The 18,520-nt window shown below is 39.9% G+C and overlaps 1 protein-coding gene and 1 long non-coding RNA gene across 2 annotated transcripts in view; both read right to left on the minus strand.

Annotated features, from left to right (window-relative positions):
* Window positions 1-870: 870 nt before the first annotated feature.
* On the minus strand, window positions 871-3,098 carry LOC118938799. The gene is made up of 3 exons (XR_005036090.1): window positions 2,940-3,098; window positions 2,649-2,781; window positions 871-1,133 (listed from the first exon to the last, which is right to left on the minus strand). It is a non-coding gene; the product is annotated as an uncharacterized LOC118938799 (long non-coding RNA).
* A 3,652-nt stretch (window positions 3,099-6,750) lies between these two features.
* The window catches only part of LOC110490043 (zinc finger CCCH domain-containing protein 15), a 28,153-nt gene continuing 16,383 nt past the window's right edge, over window positions 6,751-18,520 (minus strand). The window contains exons 4-10 of the mRNA XM_021563143.2: window positions 12,424-12,576; window positions 12,225-12,325; window positions 11,052-11,234; window positions 10,627-10,773; window positions 8,820-8,921; window positions 8,529-8,661; window positions 6,751-7,013 (exon numbers count right to left, since the gene is read on the minus strand). Of these exons, the coding sequence (XP_021418818.1) occupies window positions 6,841-7,013; window positions 8,529-8,661; window positions 8,820-8,921; window positions 10,627-10,773; window positions 11,052-11,234; window positions 12,225-12,325; window positions 12,424-12,576 (992 nt within the window). The 3' untranslated portion in view covers window positions 6,751-6,840. The remainder of the gene's footprint in view (window positions 7,014-8,528; window positions 8,662-8,819; window positions 8,922-10,626; window positions 10,774-11,051; window positions 11,235-12,224; window positions 12,326-12,423; window positions 12,577-18,520) is intronic.

The following is an 18,520-nucleotide window of genomic DNA, read 5'->3' on the forward strand; positions in this document are numbered from 1 at the left end:
GGGAAAAAAACTATGTAATCCATTTTAGAATAAGGCTGTAACGTAACGGAATGTGGAAAAAGTCAAAGGGTCAGAATACTTTATAAATGTCATGTTCATCCAACCATGTTCAATTTTGCTAATTGTAGGCTGTCTGTAATGCCTCAATATTTCATGTGTGCAAAGTGCAAAATCTTTATTTAGTGTATTATAGGTTAAGCATTAGAATAAGCTGCCTCAATATTTGCATTCCTTGGTGAGATTTTTCTGATTAATTGTCAGTATTGTGGAATAATTCTAATGTTAAGGTAAGATGAATGGATAAAGCTGACCCGAGAGCAATGTTTGCCTTTCTTTCGCTCCTATCAATATCAACACACTTAGCGAACATTCTCTTTGCGTGGTGTTTGGCAAATGCATGTAACATTGTCGGTCTTTGTAGGAAAGACGCATCGTTAAAAACACTCATAAACCTTAAACTCCATCGCTGTCAGGAAACCGGGCCCAGGATGCATTCCTCATGGTCTCTACGTCATGGGTCTTTATTCTGTAAAACTCAATATATGTAGATCCCAAAAGTGTAAAATAATTGCATGAATATGGAATTGCTCTTAATCTGTTATTCAATCAGTTTTTTACACTACAACCCTACGTCCCTGTTGTACCTGCTCAAAAGGAGTTGCACAATCTGTCATGGTATGGTCTAATAATACAAGTCAGGAGGATGTTTATTAGATTGATTTTGGGTTCTATGTACAGGATTCAGGACAGCCAGAAAGAACTGGTGATTTCACATGAACCCGATTCAAGATGTACCCCCTCTCAAATCCTTTTCACTCTTTTCGCAATCAGGACCACTGAGGGGGAAAAGAAACAGCAGCAGCAACAAGATGTGAGCATCAGGATATTTTATTGTGAATCTGTTTTAGACATCTCATATTCATAGTCCATGAGGCACTGTTCTACTAGAAGTCATCATTGTCAGTCATCCAGGTCCAGTGTGTTGAGTTCCTCATCCAGTTCGTCCAGGTCCTCGCCGGTGAAAAGGTTCTCGTCCACAGGCACGGGCTCTGCTTCCTTGTCGTCGAGAGTCTCGTCTTCCCCATCGTGCCCGTTCTCCTCCACACCTCCGCAAGCACCGTTCAGCTGGTCATCTGGGAGATGGTGCAAGGCACAGGTTCAGAACATCACATCTCCTCAGTCAAAGGCATCAGCATCTGTGCTGTGACCCATGAACGGAATTGTAATGGCAGGTGACGTGGCAAGGGAGTCATTCAACTTTGTGCAAGGGGCACCTGGGATTAGAATTTATCTTTTTGGACTTTTAATATAGCCATTGATTCCTGAATAATATAACTTATAAATTCCTCATGGTGGGGTATGACAGTTAATTCAACTGTCATACCCCATCAGAACCCAAAATATAAGCTTGTTTTACTCAATTGTTTATAATTACATTGCTTACAAACACCGTATAGATTAAAGGGGAAATCCTCAGTTGAAACGAAGCGTTCTCCCTGTCCATTTCAGTAAAAAACTATGGGATTGGGCTGGAATTCACTCAAATTCATACAGCGCTATGGATGCAAGGACTGACCATCCATGATATCAAAATTATAGTTTTAACCAGGGGTTGGAACCGATTCAGGGAACAAAACATTTACAGTGCCTTGCGAAAGTATTCGGCCCCCTTGAACTTTGTGACCTTTTGCCACATTTCAGGCTTCAAACATAAAGATATAAAACTGTATTTTTTTGTGAAGAATCAACAACAAGTGGGACACAATCATGAAGTGGAACGACATTTATTGGATATTTCTAACTTTTTTAACAATTCAAAAACTGAAAAATTGGGCGTGCAAAATTATTCAGCCCCTTTACTTTCAGTGCAGCAAACTCTCTCCAGAAGTTCAGTGAGGATCTCTGAATGATCCAATGTTGACCTAAATAACTAATGATCCAAAACATAAAGCAAAATCTACAATGGAATGGTTCAAAAATAAACATATCCAGGTGTTAGAATGGCCAAGTCAAAGTCCAGACCTGAATCCAATCGAGAATCTGTGGAAAGAACTGAAAACTGCTGTTCACAAATGCTCTCCATCCAACCTCACTGAGCTTGAACTGTTTTGCAAGGAGGAATTTCAGTCTCTCGATGTGCAAAACTGATAGAGACATACCCCAAGCGACTTACAGCTGTAATCGCAGCAAAAGGTGGCGCTACAAAGTATTAACTTAAGGGGGCTGAATAATTTTGCACGCCCAATTTTTCAGTTTTTGATTTGTTAAAAATGTTTGAAATATCCAATAAATGTCGTTCCACTTCATGATTGTGTCCCACTTATTGTTGATTCTTCACAAAAAAATACAGTTTTATATCTTTATGTTTGAAGCCTGAAATGTGGCAAAAGGTCGCAAAGTTCAAGGGGGCCGAATACTTTCGCAAGGCACTGTATGTCTGCGAATTTGAGTTTATCAGCTGTTTACAGAAACAAGTCTCTCGGATTGCCCCTTTAAAGGCTGAGGGCCAATTGTGTGATCGAAAGAGGTTTAAAGACAGGTATGTTATGGAAAACACATTGGGATAGAAATAAATGCTTTGAAAAAAAGAGATCAAGGATGATGTGGCTTCCATTAATTTTATTGGCAGAATAATTTCAAACACTCACCATTCGTTTCCTTTGTTGGCTTTGATTTGGCTGTGAATCTGTCGATTGCAGCAACAGTTATTCCGGTGTTGTCAACTTCCTTTGGAATAAACCTGGCTAGATCAACATCCTGGAACTCGTGAACATATTCAACCTGTGGGGGGGGTGCCCAGTATCAATGTCATACATATGTATCACTTCATGATAATTAAATATGGTGTAGCACCTACACACTTTAAGGTACTTCAGTAAAGATTTCCTGAGTATCCCCAGAGATGCATACCTATTGGAAAAAGTGTTTATCAGGCTTACCTCAACGTCATCATTGTCCTCAACATATTTTATGTCATCAGCCTCCTCATCGTCATCATCAGCCAGATCCGGACAGAACTCAAATACTTGACGGCCGCTTACCTACACAACAAAAACAACTCGTGATACGGCAATCAAAATACAGTGCCTTGCGAAAGTATTCGGCCCCCTTGAACTTTGCGACCTTTTGCCACATTTCAGGCTTCAAACAAAGATATAAAACTGTATTTTTTTGTGAAGAATCAACAACAAGTGGGACACAATCATGAAGTGGAACGACATTTATTGGATATTTCAAACTTTTTTAACAAATCAAAAACTGAAAAATTGGGCGTGCAAAATTATTCAGCCCCCTTAAGTTAATACGTTGTAGCGCCACCTTTTGCTGCGATTACAGCTGTAAGTCGCTTGGGGTATGTCTCTATCAGTTTTGCACATCGAGAGACTGACATTTTTTCCCATTCCTCCTTGCAAAACAGCTCGAGCTCAGTGAGGTTGGATGGAGAGCATTTGTGAACAGCAGTTTTCAGTTCTTTCCACAGATTCTCGATTGGATTCAGGTCTGGACTTTGACTTGGCCATTCTAACACCTGGATATGTTTATTTTTGAACCATTCCATTGTAGATTTTGCTTTATGTTTTGGATCATTGTCTTGTTGGAAGACAAATCTCTGTCCCAGTCTCAGGTCTTTTGCAGACTCCATCAGGTTTTCTTCCAGAATGGTCCTGTATTTGGCTCCATCCATCTTCCCATCAATTTTAACCATCTTCCCTGTCCCTGCTGAAGAAAAGCAGGCCCAAACCATGATGCTGCCACCACCATATTTGACAGTGGGGATGATGTGTTCAGGGTGATGAGCTGTGTTGCTTTTACGCCAAACATAACGTTTTGCATTGTTGCTAAAAAGTTCAATTTTGATTTCATCTGACCAGAGCACCTTCTTCCACATGTTTGGTGTGTCTCCCAGGTGGCTTGTGGCAAACTTTAAACAACACTTTTTATGGATATCTTTAAGAAATGGCTTTCTTCTTGCCACTCTTCCATAAAGGTCAGATTTGTGCAATATACGACTGATTGTTGTCCTATGGACAGAGTCTCCCACCTCAGCTGTAGATCTCTGCAGTTCATCCAGAGTGATCATGGGCCTCTTGGCTGCATCTCTGATCAGTCTTCTCCTTGTATGAGCTGAAAGTTTAGAGGGACAGCCAGATCTTGGTAGATTTGCAGTGGTCTGATACTCCTTCCATTTCAATATTATCGCTTGCACAGTGCTCCTTGGGATGTTTAAAGCTTGGGAAATCTTTTTGTATCCAAATCCGGCTTTAAACTTCTTCGCAACAGTATCTCGGACCTGCCTGGTGTGTTCCTTGTTCTTCACGATGCTCTCTGCACTTTTAACGGACCTCTGAGACTATCACAGTGCAGGTGCATTTATACGGAGACTTGATTACACACAGGTGGATTGTATTTATCATCATTAGTCATTTAGGTCAACATTGGATCATTCAGAGATCCTCACGGAACTTCTGGAGAGAGTTTGCTGCACTGAAAGTAAAGGGGCTGAATAATTTTGCACGCCCAATTTTTCAGTTTTTGATTTGTTAAAAAAGTTTGAAATATCCAATAAATGTCGTTCCACTTCATGATTGTGTCCCACTTGTTGTTGATTCTTCACAAAAAAATACAGTTTTATATCTTTATGTTTGAAGCCTGAAATGTGGCAAAAGGTCGCAAAGTTCAAGGGGGCCGAATACTTTCGCAAGGCACTGTATGTTGTAATTTTGTATTTCTGTTGATTCCAACATAGCGGAGAAATATTGTTACGTCTGAGCGCCGTCTCAGATTATTGCAATGTTAGGCTTTTTCCGTTACGTTAAAAAAAAATGTGACACAGCGGTTGCATTAAGAACCAGTGTATCTTTTTAATTATATGTAGAACATGTATCTTTAGTCAAAGTTTATGATGAGTATTTCTGTTATCTGGTGTAGCTTTCTATAATTCCTCCGGACATTTTGGAGAATTTTCTGAACATGGCATCAATGTAAACCGAGATTTATGGATATAAAATGCATATTATCGAACAAAACATAAATGTACTGTGTAACATGTCATATGACTGTCATCTGATGAAGATTTTCAAGAGGTTAGTGAATTATTTTTTTTTTAATCCTGCTTTTGTCATTTTATCTTTTGTGGTACAAAATGGCTACGTTTTTTCTTTGTTTTGGTGGTGGTCTAACATAAATATATGCTGTGTTTTCGCCGTAAAACATTTTTAAAAATCTGACACGCTGGGTAGATAAACAAGGTGTTTATCTTTCATTTGAGGTATTGGACTTGTTAATGTGTGGAGGTTAAATATTTCTACTAATATTTTTGCATTCCCTGCGCCACCGTTTCAGCTGAAAGGGGGGGTGTAGTTGCTGTAGGGGAACCCATAGGCTTAACAAGATAAAGCATGGTGGTGGTAGCATCATGCGGTGGGGATGTTTTTCAGTGGCAGGGCCTTGGAGACTAGTCAAGAATGGGTTGAAGATGAACAGAGCAAAGTACAGAGACCATTGATGAAAATATGTTCCAGAGAACTCAGGACCTCAGACTGGGGTGAAGGAGGGAGTGGCTTCGGGACAAATCTCAATGTCCTTGAGTGGCCCAGCCAGAGGCCGAACTTGAACCCGATCGAACATCTCTGGAGACCTGAAAATAGCTGTGCAGCGACACTCTCCATCCAACCTGACAGCTTGAGAGGATCTTCAGAGAATGGGAGAAACTCCTCAAATAAAGGTGTACCAAGCTTGTCGCGTCATACTCAAGACCCGAGGCTGTATCGTTGCAAAAGGTGCTTCAACAAAGTGGTAAAGGGTCTGAATACTTATATAAATGGCATAAGTTAAATACATTTGCTAAAATAAAACAAAAAGTGTATGCTTTGTCATTGAGGGAAAAAAACTATGTAATCCATTTTAGAATAAGGCTGTAACGTAACGGAATGTGGAAAAAGTCAAGGGGTCAGAATACTTTATAAATGTCATGTTCATCCAACCATGTTCAATTTTGCTAATTGTAGGCTGTCTGTAATGCCTCAATATTTCATGTGTGCAAAGTGCAAAATCTTTATTTAGTGTATTATAGGTTAAGCATTAGAATAAGCTGCCTCAATATTTGCATTCCTTGGTGAGATTTTTCTGATTAATTGTCAGTATTGTGGAATAATTCTAATGTTAAGGTAAGATGAATGGATAAAGCTGACCCGAGAGCAATGTTTGCCTTTCTTTCGCTCCTATCAATATCAACACACTTAGCGAACATTCTCTTTGCGTGGTGTTTGGCAAATGCATGTAACATTGTCGGTCTTTGTAGGAAAGACGCATCGTTAAAAACACTCATAAACCTTAAACTCCATCGCTGTCAGGAAACCGGGCCCAGGATGCATTCCTCATGGTCTCTACGTCATGGGTCTTTATTCTGTAAAACTCAATATATGTAGATCCCAAAAGTGTAAAATAATTGCATGAATATGGAATTGCTCTTAATCTGTTATTCAATCAGTTTTTTACACTACAACCCTACGTCCCTGTTGTACCTGCTCAAAAGGAGTTGCACAATCTGTCATGGTATGGTCTAATAATACAAGTCAGGAGGATGTTTATTAGATTGATTTTGGGTTCTATGTACAGGATTCAGGACAGCCAGAAAGAACTGGTGATTTCACATGAACCCGATTCAAGATGTACCCCCTCTCAAATCCTTTTCACTCTTTTCGCAATCAGGACCACTGAGGGGGAAAAGAAACAGCAGCAGCAACAAGATGTGAGCATCAGGATATTTTATTGTGAATCTGTTTTAGACATCTCATATTCATAGTCCATGAGGCACTGTTCTACTAGAAGTCATCATTGTCAGTCATCCAGGTCCAGTGTGTTGAGTTCCTCATCCAGTTCGTCCAGGTCCTCGCCGGTGAAAAGGTTCTCGTCCACAGGCACGGGCTCTGCTTCCTTGTCGTCGAGAGTCTCGTCTTCCCCATCGTGCCCGTTCTCCTCCACACCTCCGCAAGCACCGTTCAGCTGGTCATCTGGGAGATGGTGCAAGGCACAGGTTCAGAACATCACATCTCCTCAGTCAAAGGCATCAGCATCTGTGCTGTGACCCATGAACGGAATTGTAATGGCAGGTGACGTGGCAAGGGAGTCATTCAACTTTGTGCAAGGGGCACCTGGGATTAGAATTTATCTTTTTGGACTTTTAATATAGCCATTGATTCCTGAATAATATAACTTATAAATTCCTCATGGTGGGGTATGACAGTTAATTCAACTGTCATACCCCATCAGAACCCAAAATATAAGCTTGTTTTACTCAATTGTTTATAATTACATTGCTTACAAACACCGTATAGATTAAAGGGGAAATCCTCAGTTGAAACGAAGCGTTCTCCCTGTCCATTTCAGTAAAAAACTATGGGATTGGGCTGGAATTCACTCAAATTCATACAGCGCTATGGATGCAAGGACTGACCATCCATGATATCAAAATTATAGTTTTAACCAGGGGTTGGAACCGATTCAGGGAACAAAACATTTACAGTGCCTTGCGAAAGTATTCGGCCCCCTTGAACTTTGTGACCTTTTGCCACATTTCAGGCTTCAAACATAAAGATATAAAACTGTATTTTTTTGTGAAGAATCAACAACAAGTGGGACACAATCATGAAGTGGAACGACATTTATTGGATATTTCTAACTTTTTTAACAATTCAAAAACTGAAAAATTGGGCGTGCAAAATTATTCAGCCCCTTTACTTTCAGTGCAGCAAACTCTCTCCAGAAGTTCAGTGAGGATCTCTGAATGATCCAATGTTGACCTAAATAACTAATGATCCAAAACATAAAGCAAAATCTACAATGGAATGGTTCAAAAATAAACATATCCAGGTGTTAGAATGGCCAAGTCAAAGTCCAGACCTGAATCCAATCGAGAATCTGTGGAAAGAACTGAAAACTGCTGTTCACAAATGCTCTCCATCCAACCTCACTGAGCTTGAACTGTTTTGCAAGGAGGAATTTCAGTCTCTCGATGTGCAAAACTGATAGAGACATACCCCAAGCGACTTACAGCTGTAATCGCAGCAAAAGGTGGCGCTACAAAGTATTAACTTAAGGGGGCTGAATAATTTTGCACGCCCAATTTTTCAGTTTTTGATTTGTTAAAAATGTTTGAAATATCCAATAAATGTCGTTCCACTTCATGATTGTGTCCCACTTATTGTTGATTCTTCACAAAAAAATACAGTTTTATATCTTTATGTTTGAAGCCTGAAATGTGGCAAAAGGTCGCAAAGTTCAAGGGGGCCGAATACTTTCGCAAGGCACTGTATGTCTGCGAATTTGAGTTTATCAGCTGTTTACAGAAACAAGTCTCTCGGATTGCCCCTTTAAAGGCTGAGGGCCAATTGTGTGATCGAAAGAGGTTTAAAGACAGGTATGTTATGGAAAACACATTGGGATAGAAATAAATGCTTTGAAAAAAAGAGATCAAGGATGATGTGGCTTCCATTAATTTTATTGGCAGAATAATTTCAAACACTCACCATTCGTTTCCTTTGTTGGCTTTGATTTGGCTGTGAATCTGTCGATTGCAGCAACAGTTATTCCGGTGTTGTCAACTTCCTTTGGAATAAACCTGGCTAGATCAACATCCTGGAACTCGTGAACATATTCAACCTGTGGGGGGGGTGCCCAGTATCAATGTCATACATATGTATCACTTCATGATAATTAAATATGGTGTAGCACCTACACACTTTAAGGTACTTCAGTAAAGATTTCCTGAGTATCCCCAGAGATGCATACCTATTGGAAAAAGTGTTTATCAGGCTTACCTCAACGTCATCATTGTCCTCAACATATTTTATGTCATCAGCCTCCTCATCGTCATCATCAGCCAGATCCGGACAGAACTCAAATACTTGACGGCCGCTTACCTACACAACAAAAACAACTCGTGATACGGCAATCAAAATACAGTGCCTTGCGAAAGTATTCGGCCCCCTTGAACTTTGCGACCTTTTGCCACATTTCAGGCTTCAAACAAAGATATAAAACTGTATTTTTTTGTGAAGAATCAACAACAAGTGGGACACAATCATGAAGTGGAACGACATTTATTGGATATTTCAAACTTTTTTAACAAATCAAAAACTGAAAAATTGGGCGTGCAAAATTATTCAGCCCCCTTAAGTTAATACGTTGTAGCGCCACCTTTTGCTGCGATTACAGCTGTAAGTCGCTTGGGGTATGTCTCTATCAGTTTTGCACATCGAGAGACTGAAATTTTTTCCCATTCCTCCTTGCAAAACAGCTCGAGCTCAGTGAGGTTGGATGGAGAGCATTTGTGAACAGCAGTTTTCAGTTCTTTCCACAGATTCTCGATTGGATTCAGGTCTGGACTTTGACTTGGCCATTCTAACACCTGGATATGTTTATTTTTTAACCATTCCATTGTAGATTTTGCTTCATGTTTTGGATCATTGTCTTGTTGGAAGACAAATCTCCGTCCCAGTCTCAGGTCTTTTGCAGACTCCATCAGGTTCTCTTCCAGAATGGTCCTGTATTTGGCTCCATCCATCTTCCCATCAATTTTAACCATCTTCCCTGTCCCTGCTGAAGAAAAGCAGGCCCAAACCATGATGCTGCCACCACCATGTTTGACAGTGGGGATGGTGTGTTCAGCTGTGTTGCTTTTACGCCAAACATAACGTTTTGCATTGTTGCCAAAAAGTTCAATTTTGGTTTCATCTGACCAGAGCACCTTCTTCCACATGTTTGGTGTGTCTCCCAGGTGGCTTGTGGCAAACTTTAAACCACACTTTTTATGGATATCTTTAAGAAATGGCTTTCTTTCCACTCTTCCATAAAGGGCAGATTTGTGCAATATACGACTGATTGTTGTCCTATGGACAGAGTCTCCCACCTCAGCTGTAGATCTCTGCAGTTCATCCAGAGTGATCATAGGCCTCTTGGCTGCATCTCTGATAAGTCTTCTCCTTGTATGAGCTGAAAGTTTAGAGGGATGGCCAGGTCTTGGTAGATTTGCAGTGGTCTGATACTCCTTCCATTTCAATATTATCGCTTGCACAGTGCTCCTTGGGATGTTTAAAGCTTGGGAAATCTTTTTGTATCCAAATCCGGCTTCTCAACAGTATCTCGGACCTGCCTGGTGTGTTCCTTGTTCTTCATGATGTTCTCTGCGCTTTTAACGGACCTCTGAGACTATCACAGTGCAGGTGCATTTATACGGAGACTTGATTACACACAGGTGGATTGTATTTATCATCATTAGTCATTTAGGTCAACATTGGATCATTCAGAGATCCTCACTGAACTTCTGGAGAAAGTTTGCTGCACTGAAAGTAAAGGGGCTGAATAATTTTGCACGTCCAATTTTTCAGTTTTTGATTTGTTAAAAAAGTTTGAAATATCCAATAAATGTCGTTCCACTTCATGATTGTGTCCCACTTGTTGTTGATTCTTCACAAAAAAATACAGTTTTATATCTTTATGTTTGAAGCCTGAAATGTGGCAAAAGGTCGCAAAGTTCAAGGGGGCCGAATACTTTCGCAAGGCACTGTACATGATTATTTCGAGCTTTAGCAACATCCTCTGATAGAAAACAAAATCAAAGCTCACCCCAAAGGACCTGCCAGCGTTGAAATCAGCCTTTTTTTTCTCCATGTCTTGCTCTGCCTTGGCCACTTTTTCTTGCCTTTTCCTCTTTTTCCAGGCCAAGAAGGTCTCCAGAGTTATCCGGGTGACATTTGGTCCTAGGGCAGATCGCTGACAGACAAAGTCATTTTTTTGTAACATTTCTTAATCTCAGCACTGTTATTGAAGTTAGATTTTTTTTAATATGTTGGTCACTGAGTGATCTCAAACATTAACAGAGTTGACAGACAGTCCTGGCATCCATAGCTCTTTATGTATTTCAGAGTGGATAAAGTAGCAGGGCTGCCGATTGAAACAAACATTGTGGCTTGAAGAGTAATATGGGCTAAATAATAATAAGACAAATCTCAAGTAGGAACATGAATTTTAGTGAAAGTGGTCAAATCTACCTCATTCTCTATCAACTCTTCCATTGAGATTTCATCTTCCTTCTCATCCTTCTTCTGGTCTTTCTTGAGCACAAACCCAGCAGGCAATGCATGGCGGTACATACAAGTGTCAGCTCCACTAGGACATACCCAAAACCAACCATATTTGTTGTTTTCAATGGCATCAAGGAAATGCTTGCAAACCTACAAGATGATAAAGGCAGAAGTAAGTCTATTGCATTCAGAAAGTATTCAGACCCCTTGACTTTTTCCACATTTTGTTACGTTACAGCCTTATTAAAAAAAATAAAATCTATCTTCACAAATTGCAAATTGATTGAAAATAAACTGAAATATCACATTTACATAAGTATTCAGACCCTTTACTCAGTACTTTGTTGAAGCACCTTTGGCAGCGATTACAGCCTCTAGTCTTCTTGGGTATGACACTACAAGCTTTGCATGCCTGTATTTGGGGAATTTGTCCTATTCTTCACTGCAGATCATCATCTCAGGTTGGATGGGGAGCATCGCCGCACAGCTATTTTCAAGTCTCTCCAGAGATGTTCGATCGGGTTCAAATCCGGACTCTGGCTGGGCCACTCAAGGTTATTCAGACGTGTCCCGAGGCCACTCGTCTTGGCTGTGTGCTTAGGGTTGATGTCTTGTTGGAAGGTGAACCTTCAGCCCAGTCAGAAGTCCTGAGCGCTCTGGAGCAGGTTTTCATCAAGGACCTCTCTGTACTTTGCTCCGTTCATCTTTGCCTCGATCCTGACTAGTCTCCCAGTCCCTGCCGCTGACAAACATCCCGACAGCATGGTGCTGCCACCCCAGCGCTTCACCGTCAGGATCGTGCTACGTATCCTCCAGATTTTATGCTTGGCATTCAGGCCAAAGAGTTCAATCTGGTTTCATCAGACCAGAGAATCTTGTTTCTCATGTTTCTCTCACAATTCCTTCGACCTCATGGCTCTGACATGCATCGTCAACTGTGGGACCTTAGACAGGTGTGTGCCTTTCCAAATCATATTGAGTGTAGATTGAGGAGGATTTTTTTTTTTTTTTTTTTTAAATCCCTTTTAGAACAAGGCTGCAACATAAAATGTGGAAAAAGGGAAGAGGTCTGAACATTTGCTGAATGCACTGTATAGTAGTGATGAATCTTAGCTTTTAGAGTGATGTGCCAAAACATACAATTTGAGTTTTTGAGCTTTGAGCTTTTTTCTTTTCAGCTTCTCCGTGCTTCTGGTTCACAACCTCCTCCAACTTCTTCTCATCCCAATTATCCATGGTGTCTATACAAAACAGGATAAATAGTCAGCTCTACAAAACCCAGCAGAGATATCAGCTGTTTATTCACTGCTGACAACACTAATGATTAGAAGACACTAACCTTTCTCAAGCTCGTCATCTCTCTTGTCAACGTAGAGGCTCCGTTTTTCACACTTCCTCTCGAGTGTCAAATCGTGGGAGAACTTGCACTTGTCTCCTTTGGTGCATTGGCCTTGCTTGAAGAAGGCACAGAGAACTGACTTTGGGTCCACCCCTGCAGAATTAAGAGGAAAATGTAACAAGTACTGTATGTTTCTTCTCGCGCTCATTACCTCAGGGTCTTTCCTGCCACTGTTGCCAGATGGGTGGATTGAATAGTATAATTACACAATGTTCTACTTTGTATAACAGAAAAGACATCAAAACTATGAACACATGGAATCATGTAGTAACTAAAAAAAAAAGTGTTAAATCAAAATATATTTGATAAACTTTAGATTCTTCAAAGAATCTTGACAGCTTTGCACTGTTGGCATTCTCTTAATCAGCTTCACCTGGAATGCTTTTCCAACAGTCTTCCCACATGCTGAGAACTTGTAGGCTGCTTTTCCTTCACTTTGCGGTCCAAACGATCTCAATTGGGTTGAGGTCGTGTGATTGTGGGTTGCCAGGTCATCTGATGCAGCACTCCATCCCTCTCTTTCTTGGTCAAATAGCCCTTAAACCTGGAGATGTGTTGCGTCATTGTCCTGTTGAAAAGCAAATTATAGTCCCACTAAGCGCATACCAGATGGGATGGCGTATCGCAGCAGAATGCTGCGGTAGCCATGCTGGTTAAGTGTGCCTTGAATTCTAAATAAATCTGTGTCACCAGCAAAGCGCCCCCACACTTCATGGTGGGAACCACACATGCGGAGATCATCCGTTCACCTACTCTGCGCATCACAAAGACATGGGGGTTGGAACCAAAAATCACAAATCTGGACTCAGCAGCCCAAAGGACAGACTTCTACTGGTCTAATGTCCATTGCCCGTGTTTCTTGGACAAAGCAAGTCGTTTCTTCTCATTGGTGTCCTTTAATAGTGGTTTCTTTGCAGCAATTCCACCATAAAGGCCGGATTCATACAGCTTCCTCTGAACAGTTGATGTTGAGATGTGTCTGTTACTTGAACTCTGTGAAGCATTTATTTGGGCTGCAATTTCAGAGGCTGGTAACTCTAACAAACTTATCCTCTGCAGCAGAGGTAACTCTGGGTCTTCCTTTCCTGTGGTGATCCTCATCAGAGCCAGTTTAATAATAGCGTTTGATGGTTTTTCCCGACTGCACTTACATTTTCCCGATTGACGGACCTTCATGTCTTAAAGTAATGATGGACTGTCGTTTCTCTTTGCTTATTTGAGTTGTTCTTGCCATAATATGTACTTGGTATTTTGCCAAATATGGCTATCTTCTGTATACCACCCCTACCTTGTCACAACAACGGATTGGCTCAAATGCATTAGAGAAAATAAATACTACAAATTCACATTTAACCTTTTAAAGATAGGGGGCAGCATTTTCACTTTGGATGAATTGCGTGCCCATAGTGAACTGCCTCCTACTCTGTCCCAGATGCTAATATATGCATATTATTATTACTATTGGATAGAAAAACTCTGGAGTTTCTAAAACTGTTTGAATTATGTCTGTGAGCATAACAGAACTCATAGGGCAGGCAAACTTCCAAACAGGAAGTAGAAATTCTGGGGCTGGTTGATTTTCAACTCATCGCCTATTCACATCCAAATAAGATATGGATCTGTTCGCACTTTCTACGCATTCCACTAGATGTCAACAGTCAGTAGAACGTGGAATGAAGCCTCTAGTGTGATGTGGGACCGGATGGCCGCTATTTTGAGTCACTGGTCTGGCAGAATGCCAGTTCCTGGTTACGCGCAGTAGTCATTATATCGCCTTGCGTTCCATTACTTTGTAGACAAAAACGAATGTTCCGGTTGGAATGTTATTGGATATATATGATAATAGCATCCTGAAGATTGATTCTCTACTTAGTTTGACCAGTTTATTCGACCTGGAATATAACTTTTTGAAGTTTTCGTCCGAGTTTGCCTGGACCAGCGCCAGCTTTTGGACATGTGAACTAAACGTGCTAGCAAAAGTAGCTTATTGGACACTAGTAATGGACATTATGGAACAAAACAACGATTTATTGCAACAATTAGGATTCCTTGCACTGCATTCCGATGAAAGATCATCAAAGGTAAGGGAATATTTATGATGCAACTTCGTATCTCTGTTGACTCCAACATGGCGGAGAAATATATTTACTTCTGAGCGCCATCTTTTTTCGTAACGTTTAAAAAAAATCTGACACAGCGGTTGCATTAACAACCAGTGTATCTTTAATTATATGTAAAACATGTATCTTTCGTCAAAGTTTATGATGAGTATTTCTGTTATATGACGTGGCTCTCTGTAATTACTCCGGATATTTTGGAGGCATTTCTGAACATGGCACCAATGTAAACCGAGATTTGTGGATATAAATATGCATATTATCGAACAAAACATAAATGTAGTGTGTAACATGATGTCATATGAGTGTCATCTGATGAAGATTATCAAGATTATCAAAGGTTAGTGATTAATTATCTCCAATCTTTGGCTGGGAAAAATGGCTGTGTTTTTGGGGATTTGGTGGTGATCCAACCTATGTTGTGTTTTCGCTGTAAAACATTGTAAAAATCGGAAACGATGGGTCGATTAACAAGATGTTTCTTTAATTTGCTGTATTGGACTTGTTAATGTCTGAAAGTTAAATATTTCAAAAATATATTTTTTAATTTCCCGCGCTGCCTTGTCAGCGGAATGTTGGGGGGGGGGGGGGGGGGGGGTTCTGTTAGCTGAACCTGTGTCCTAGACAGGTTAACAAGGGACACCTGTTAATTGAAATGCATTCTCGGTGCCACCTCATGAAGCTGGTTGAAAGAATGCCAAGAGTGTGCAAAGCTGTCATCCGAGCAACGGGTGGCTACTTTGAAATATATTCTGATTTGTTTAACACTATTTTGGTTACGACATGATTCCATGTGTTATGCAGTTTTTGATGTCTTCACTAGTAGAAACTAGTAGAAACTAGTCAAAATAAAGAAAACCCTTGAATGCGTAGGTGTCTCCAAACTTTTGACTGGTACTGTACATCAACAACAAACATTAACATTCATTACAAACTCATTCATTGAAACACGCAATACAATCTTTAAGAACTTTATTAACATTACAGTGAACATAAATTTGTTAACGCTGTTACAAATGCTTTTACATGTTAGTGTTAAACTTGTAATTTGAGACAGCTCTTTTACAGAGCCCTCATACGTTGCAATAAACTTTTCTTTACATGGACAACTTAGAGCGAACATTGCAAATTGGGTTAATTGAAACCTGATATAACCCTCCAGAGAAAACTGAACTAATGGAATGAATAATGTTCCAAGTTTTCTATTTTGAATTTTAACATCTCTTATAGTATCTCCGACACAAGACAGGAATGATGCAACTATGCACACCGGTTGGCTTTTCGAGACTGAGGATACACAGTAGTTTGCCTGGTGCACAAAGATTGTCTGAAAATGCTCAGTTTATAGCACAATACCTTTTTGCACCTTTGCTCTGTTCTAATTATTGACAAACATTAGTGGTGGGTAGTATGCATAAGCCTAATCAGTGATTAATCCTGACAATATGAGTTTCCTAAGCATTCAATAGGGTAAGGTCGCAAAACGTCCTTTTAGATTAAACAGGGCATTTTCTGAATCTATGTACAGTTGAAGTCAGAAGTTTACATACACCTTAGCCAAATACACTTAAACTCACCTCACAATTCCTTATTTTTACTAGGATTAAATGTTCCCCATCTTCGGTCAGTTAGGATCACCACTATTTCATGTGAAATGTCAGAATAATAGTAAAGAGAATGATTTATTTCAGCTTTTATTTATTCCATCACATTCCCAGTGGGTCAGAAGTTCACATACTAATTGAGTGTATTTGGAAGCATTGCGTTTAACTTCGGTTAAACATTTCAAACACACAAGCATCCCACAGAGATCTGGGTGAATTTTGGCTCATTCCTCCTGACAGAGCTGGTGTAACGGAGTTTGTTGACCTCCTTGCTCGCACACGCATTTTCAGTTCTGCCCAAAGATTTTCTATGGGATTGAAGTCAGGGATTTGTGATGGTATTGGAGTGGCCTTGACTTTGTTGTCCTTAACTTCTTATGGATGGGGGTAGCTTGGATGAATAAGGTGCCCAGAGTGAACTGCCTGCAACTTAGGCCCAGAAGCTAGGATATGCATAGTATTAGTACATTTAGATAGAAAACACTCAGAAGTTTCTAAAACTGTTTGAATGATGTATGCGAGTATAGCAGAACTCATATGGCAGGCAAAAACCAGAGAAAAAAATCCAACCAGGAAGTGGGAAATCTGAGGTTTGTAGGTATTCAAGTCGTTGCCTATCCAAGATAGTGTAAATTTGATCCGATTGCACTTCCTAAGGCTTCCACTAGATGTCAACAGTCTTTAGAACCTTGTTTCAGGCTTCTACTGTGAAGGGGGAGTGAAAAAGAGCTGTTTGACTAAGGGGTCTGGCAGAATGCCATGAGCTGCATTCCTTTTCATTTCGAAAGACAAAGGAATTATCCGGTTGAAATATTATTGAAGATTTTAACATAAAACATCCAAAAGATTTATTCTATATATTGTTTGACATGTTTCTACTTACTGTAATATAACTTTTTTGACTGTCTGGACTAAGTGCCTGCGCCTCATGAATTTGGATTTGTGAACTAAACACGAACAAAAAAGGAGGTATTTGCACATAAATGGACTTAATTAAAAAAATAAAATAAAAAAACATTTGTGGAACTAAGATTCCTGGGAGTGCGTTCTGATGAAGATGATAAAAGGTAAGTTAATATTTATATTAAAGTTAATATTTCTGACTTCTGTTGACTCCCACAACATGGTGGGTATCTGTATGGCTTGTTTTTGTTCCTGAGCGCTGTACTCAGATTATTGCATGGTGTGCCTTTTCCGTAAAGCTTTTTTGAAATCTGACACAGCGGTTGCATTAAGGAGAAGTATATTTTTAATTCCATGTATAACACTTGTATTTTCATTAACATTTATGGTGAGTATTTCTGTAAATTGATGTGGCTCTGCAAAATCACCAGATGTTTTAGAAGCAAAACATTACTGAACATAACACGCCAATGTAAACTGAGATTTTTGGATATAAATATGAACTTCATCGAACATAACATACATGTATTGTGTAACATGAAGTCCTATGAGTGTCATCTGATGAAGATCGTCAAAGGTTAGTGATTCATTTTATCCTTGCCTTTTGTGACTCCTCTGTTTGGCTGGAAAAATGGCTGTGTTTTTCTGTGACTAGGTGCTGACTTAACAATCGCATGGTATGCTTTTGTCATAAAGGCTTTTTTTTTTTATTATTATTATTTATTTTTTTAAATCGGACACTGTGGTGAGATTAACAAGTTTATCTTTAAAATGGTGTATAATACTTGTATGTTTGAGGAATTTTAATTATGAGATTTCTGTTTGAATTTGGCACCCTGCACTTTCACTGGCTGTTGTTAAATTGATCCCGTTAACAGGATTTCAGCCCGTCTCATCCCTAAGAAGTTTTAAGCCATTTTGCCACAACTTTAGAAATATGCTTGGGGTCATTGTCCATTTGGAAGATCCATTTGCGGCCAAGCTTAAACTTCCTGACTGATGTCTTGAGATGTTGCTTTAATATATCCACATAATTTTCCTTATATTTTGTGAAGTGCATTAGTTCCTCCTGCAGCAAAGCACCCCCACAACATGATGCTGCCACGCCTGTGCTTCACAGTTGGGATGGTGTTTTTCGGCTTGCAAGTCTCCCGCTTTTTCATCCAAACATAACAATGATCATTATGGCCAAAAAGTTATACATTTGTTTCATCAGACCAGAGGAAATTTCTCCAAAAGGTATGATCGTTGTCCCCATGTGCAGTTGCAAACCGTAGACGTCCTAAGCTTTTTTATGTTGGTTTTGGAGCAGTGGCTTCTTCCTTGCTGAGCGGCATTTCAGGTCGTTGAAATAGGACTCGTTTTACTGTGGATATAGATACTTTTGTACCGGTTTCCTCCAGCATCTTCACA

This window comes from Oncorhynchus mykiss, chromosome 15 (assembly GCF_013265735.2).
Source record: "Oncorhynchus mykiss isolate Arlee chromosome 15, USDA_OmykA_1.1, whole genome shotgun sequence".
Classification (NCBI taxonomy): Eukaryota; Metazoa; Chordata; class Actinopteri; order Salmoniformes; family Salmonidae; genus Oncorhynchus; species Oncorhynchus mykiss.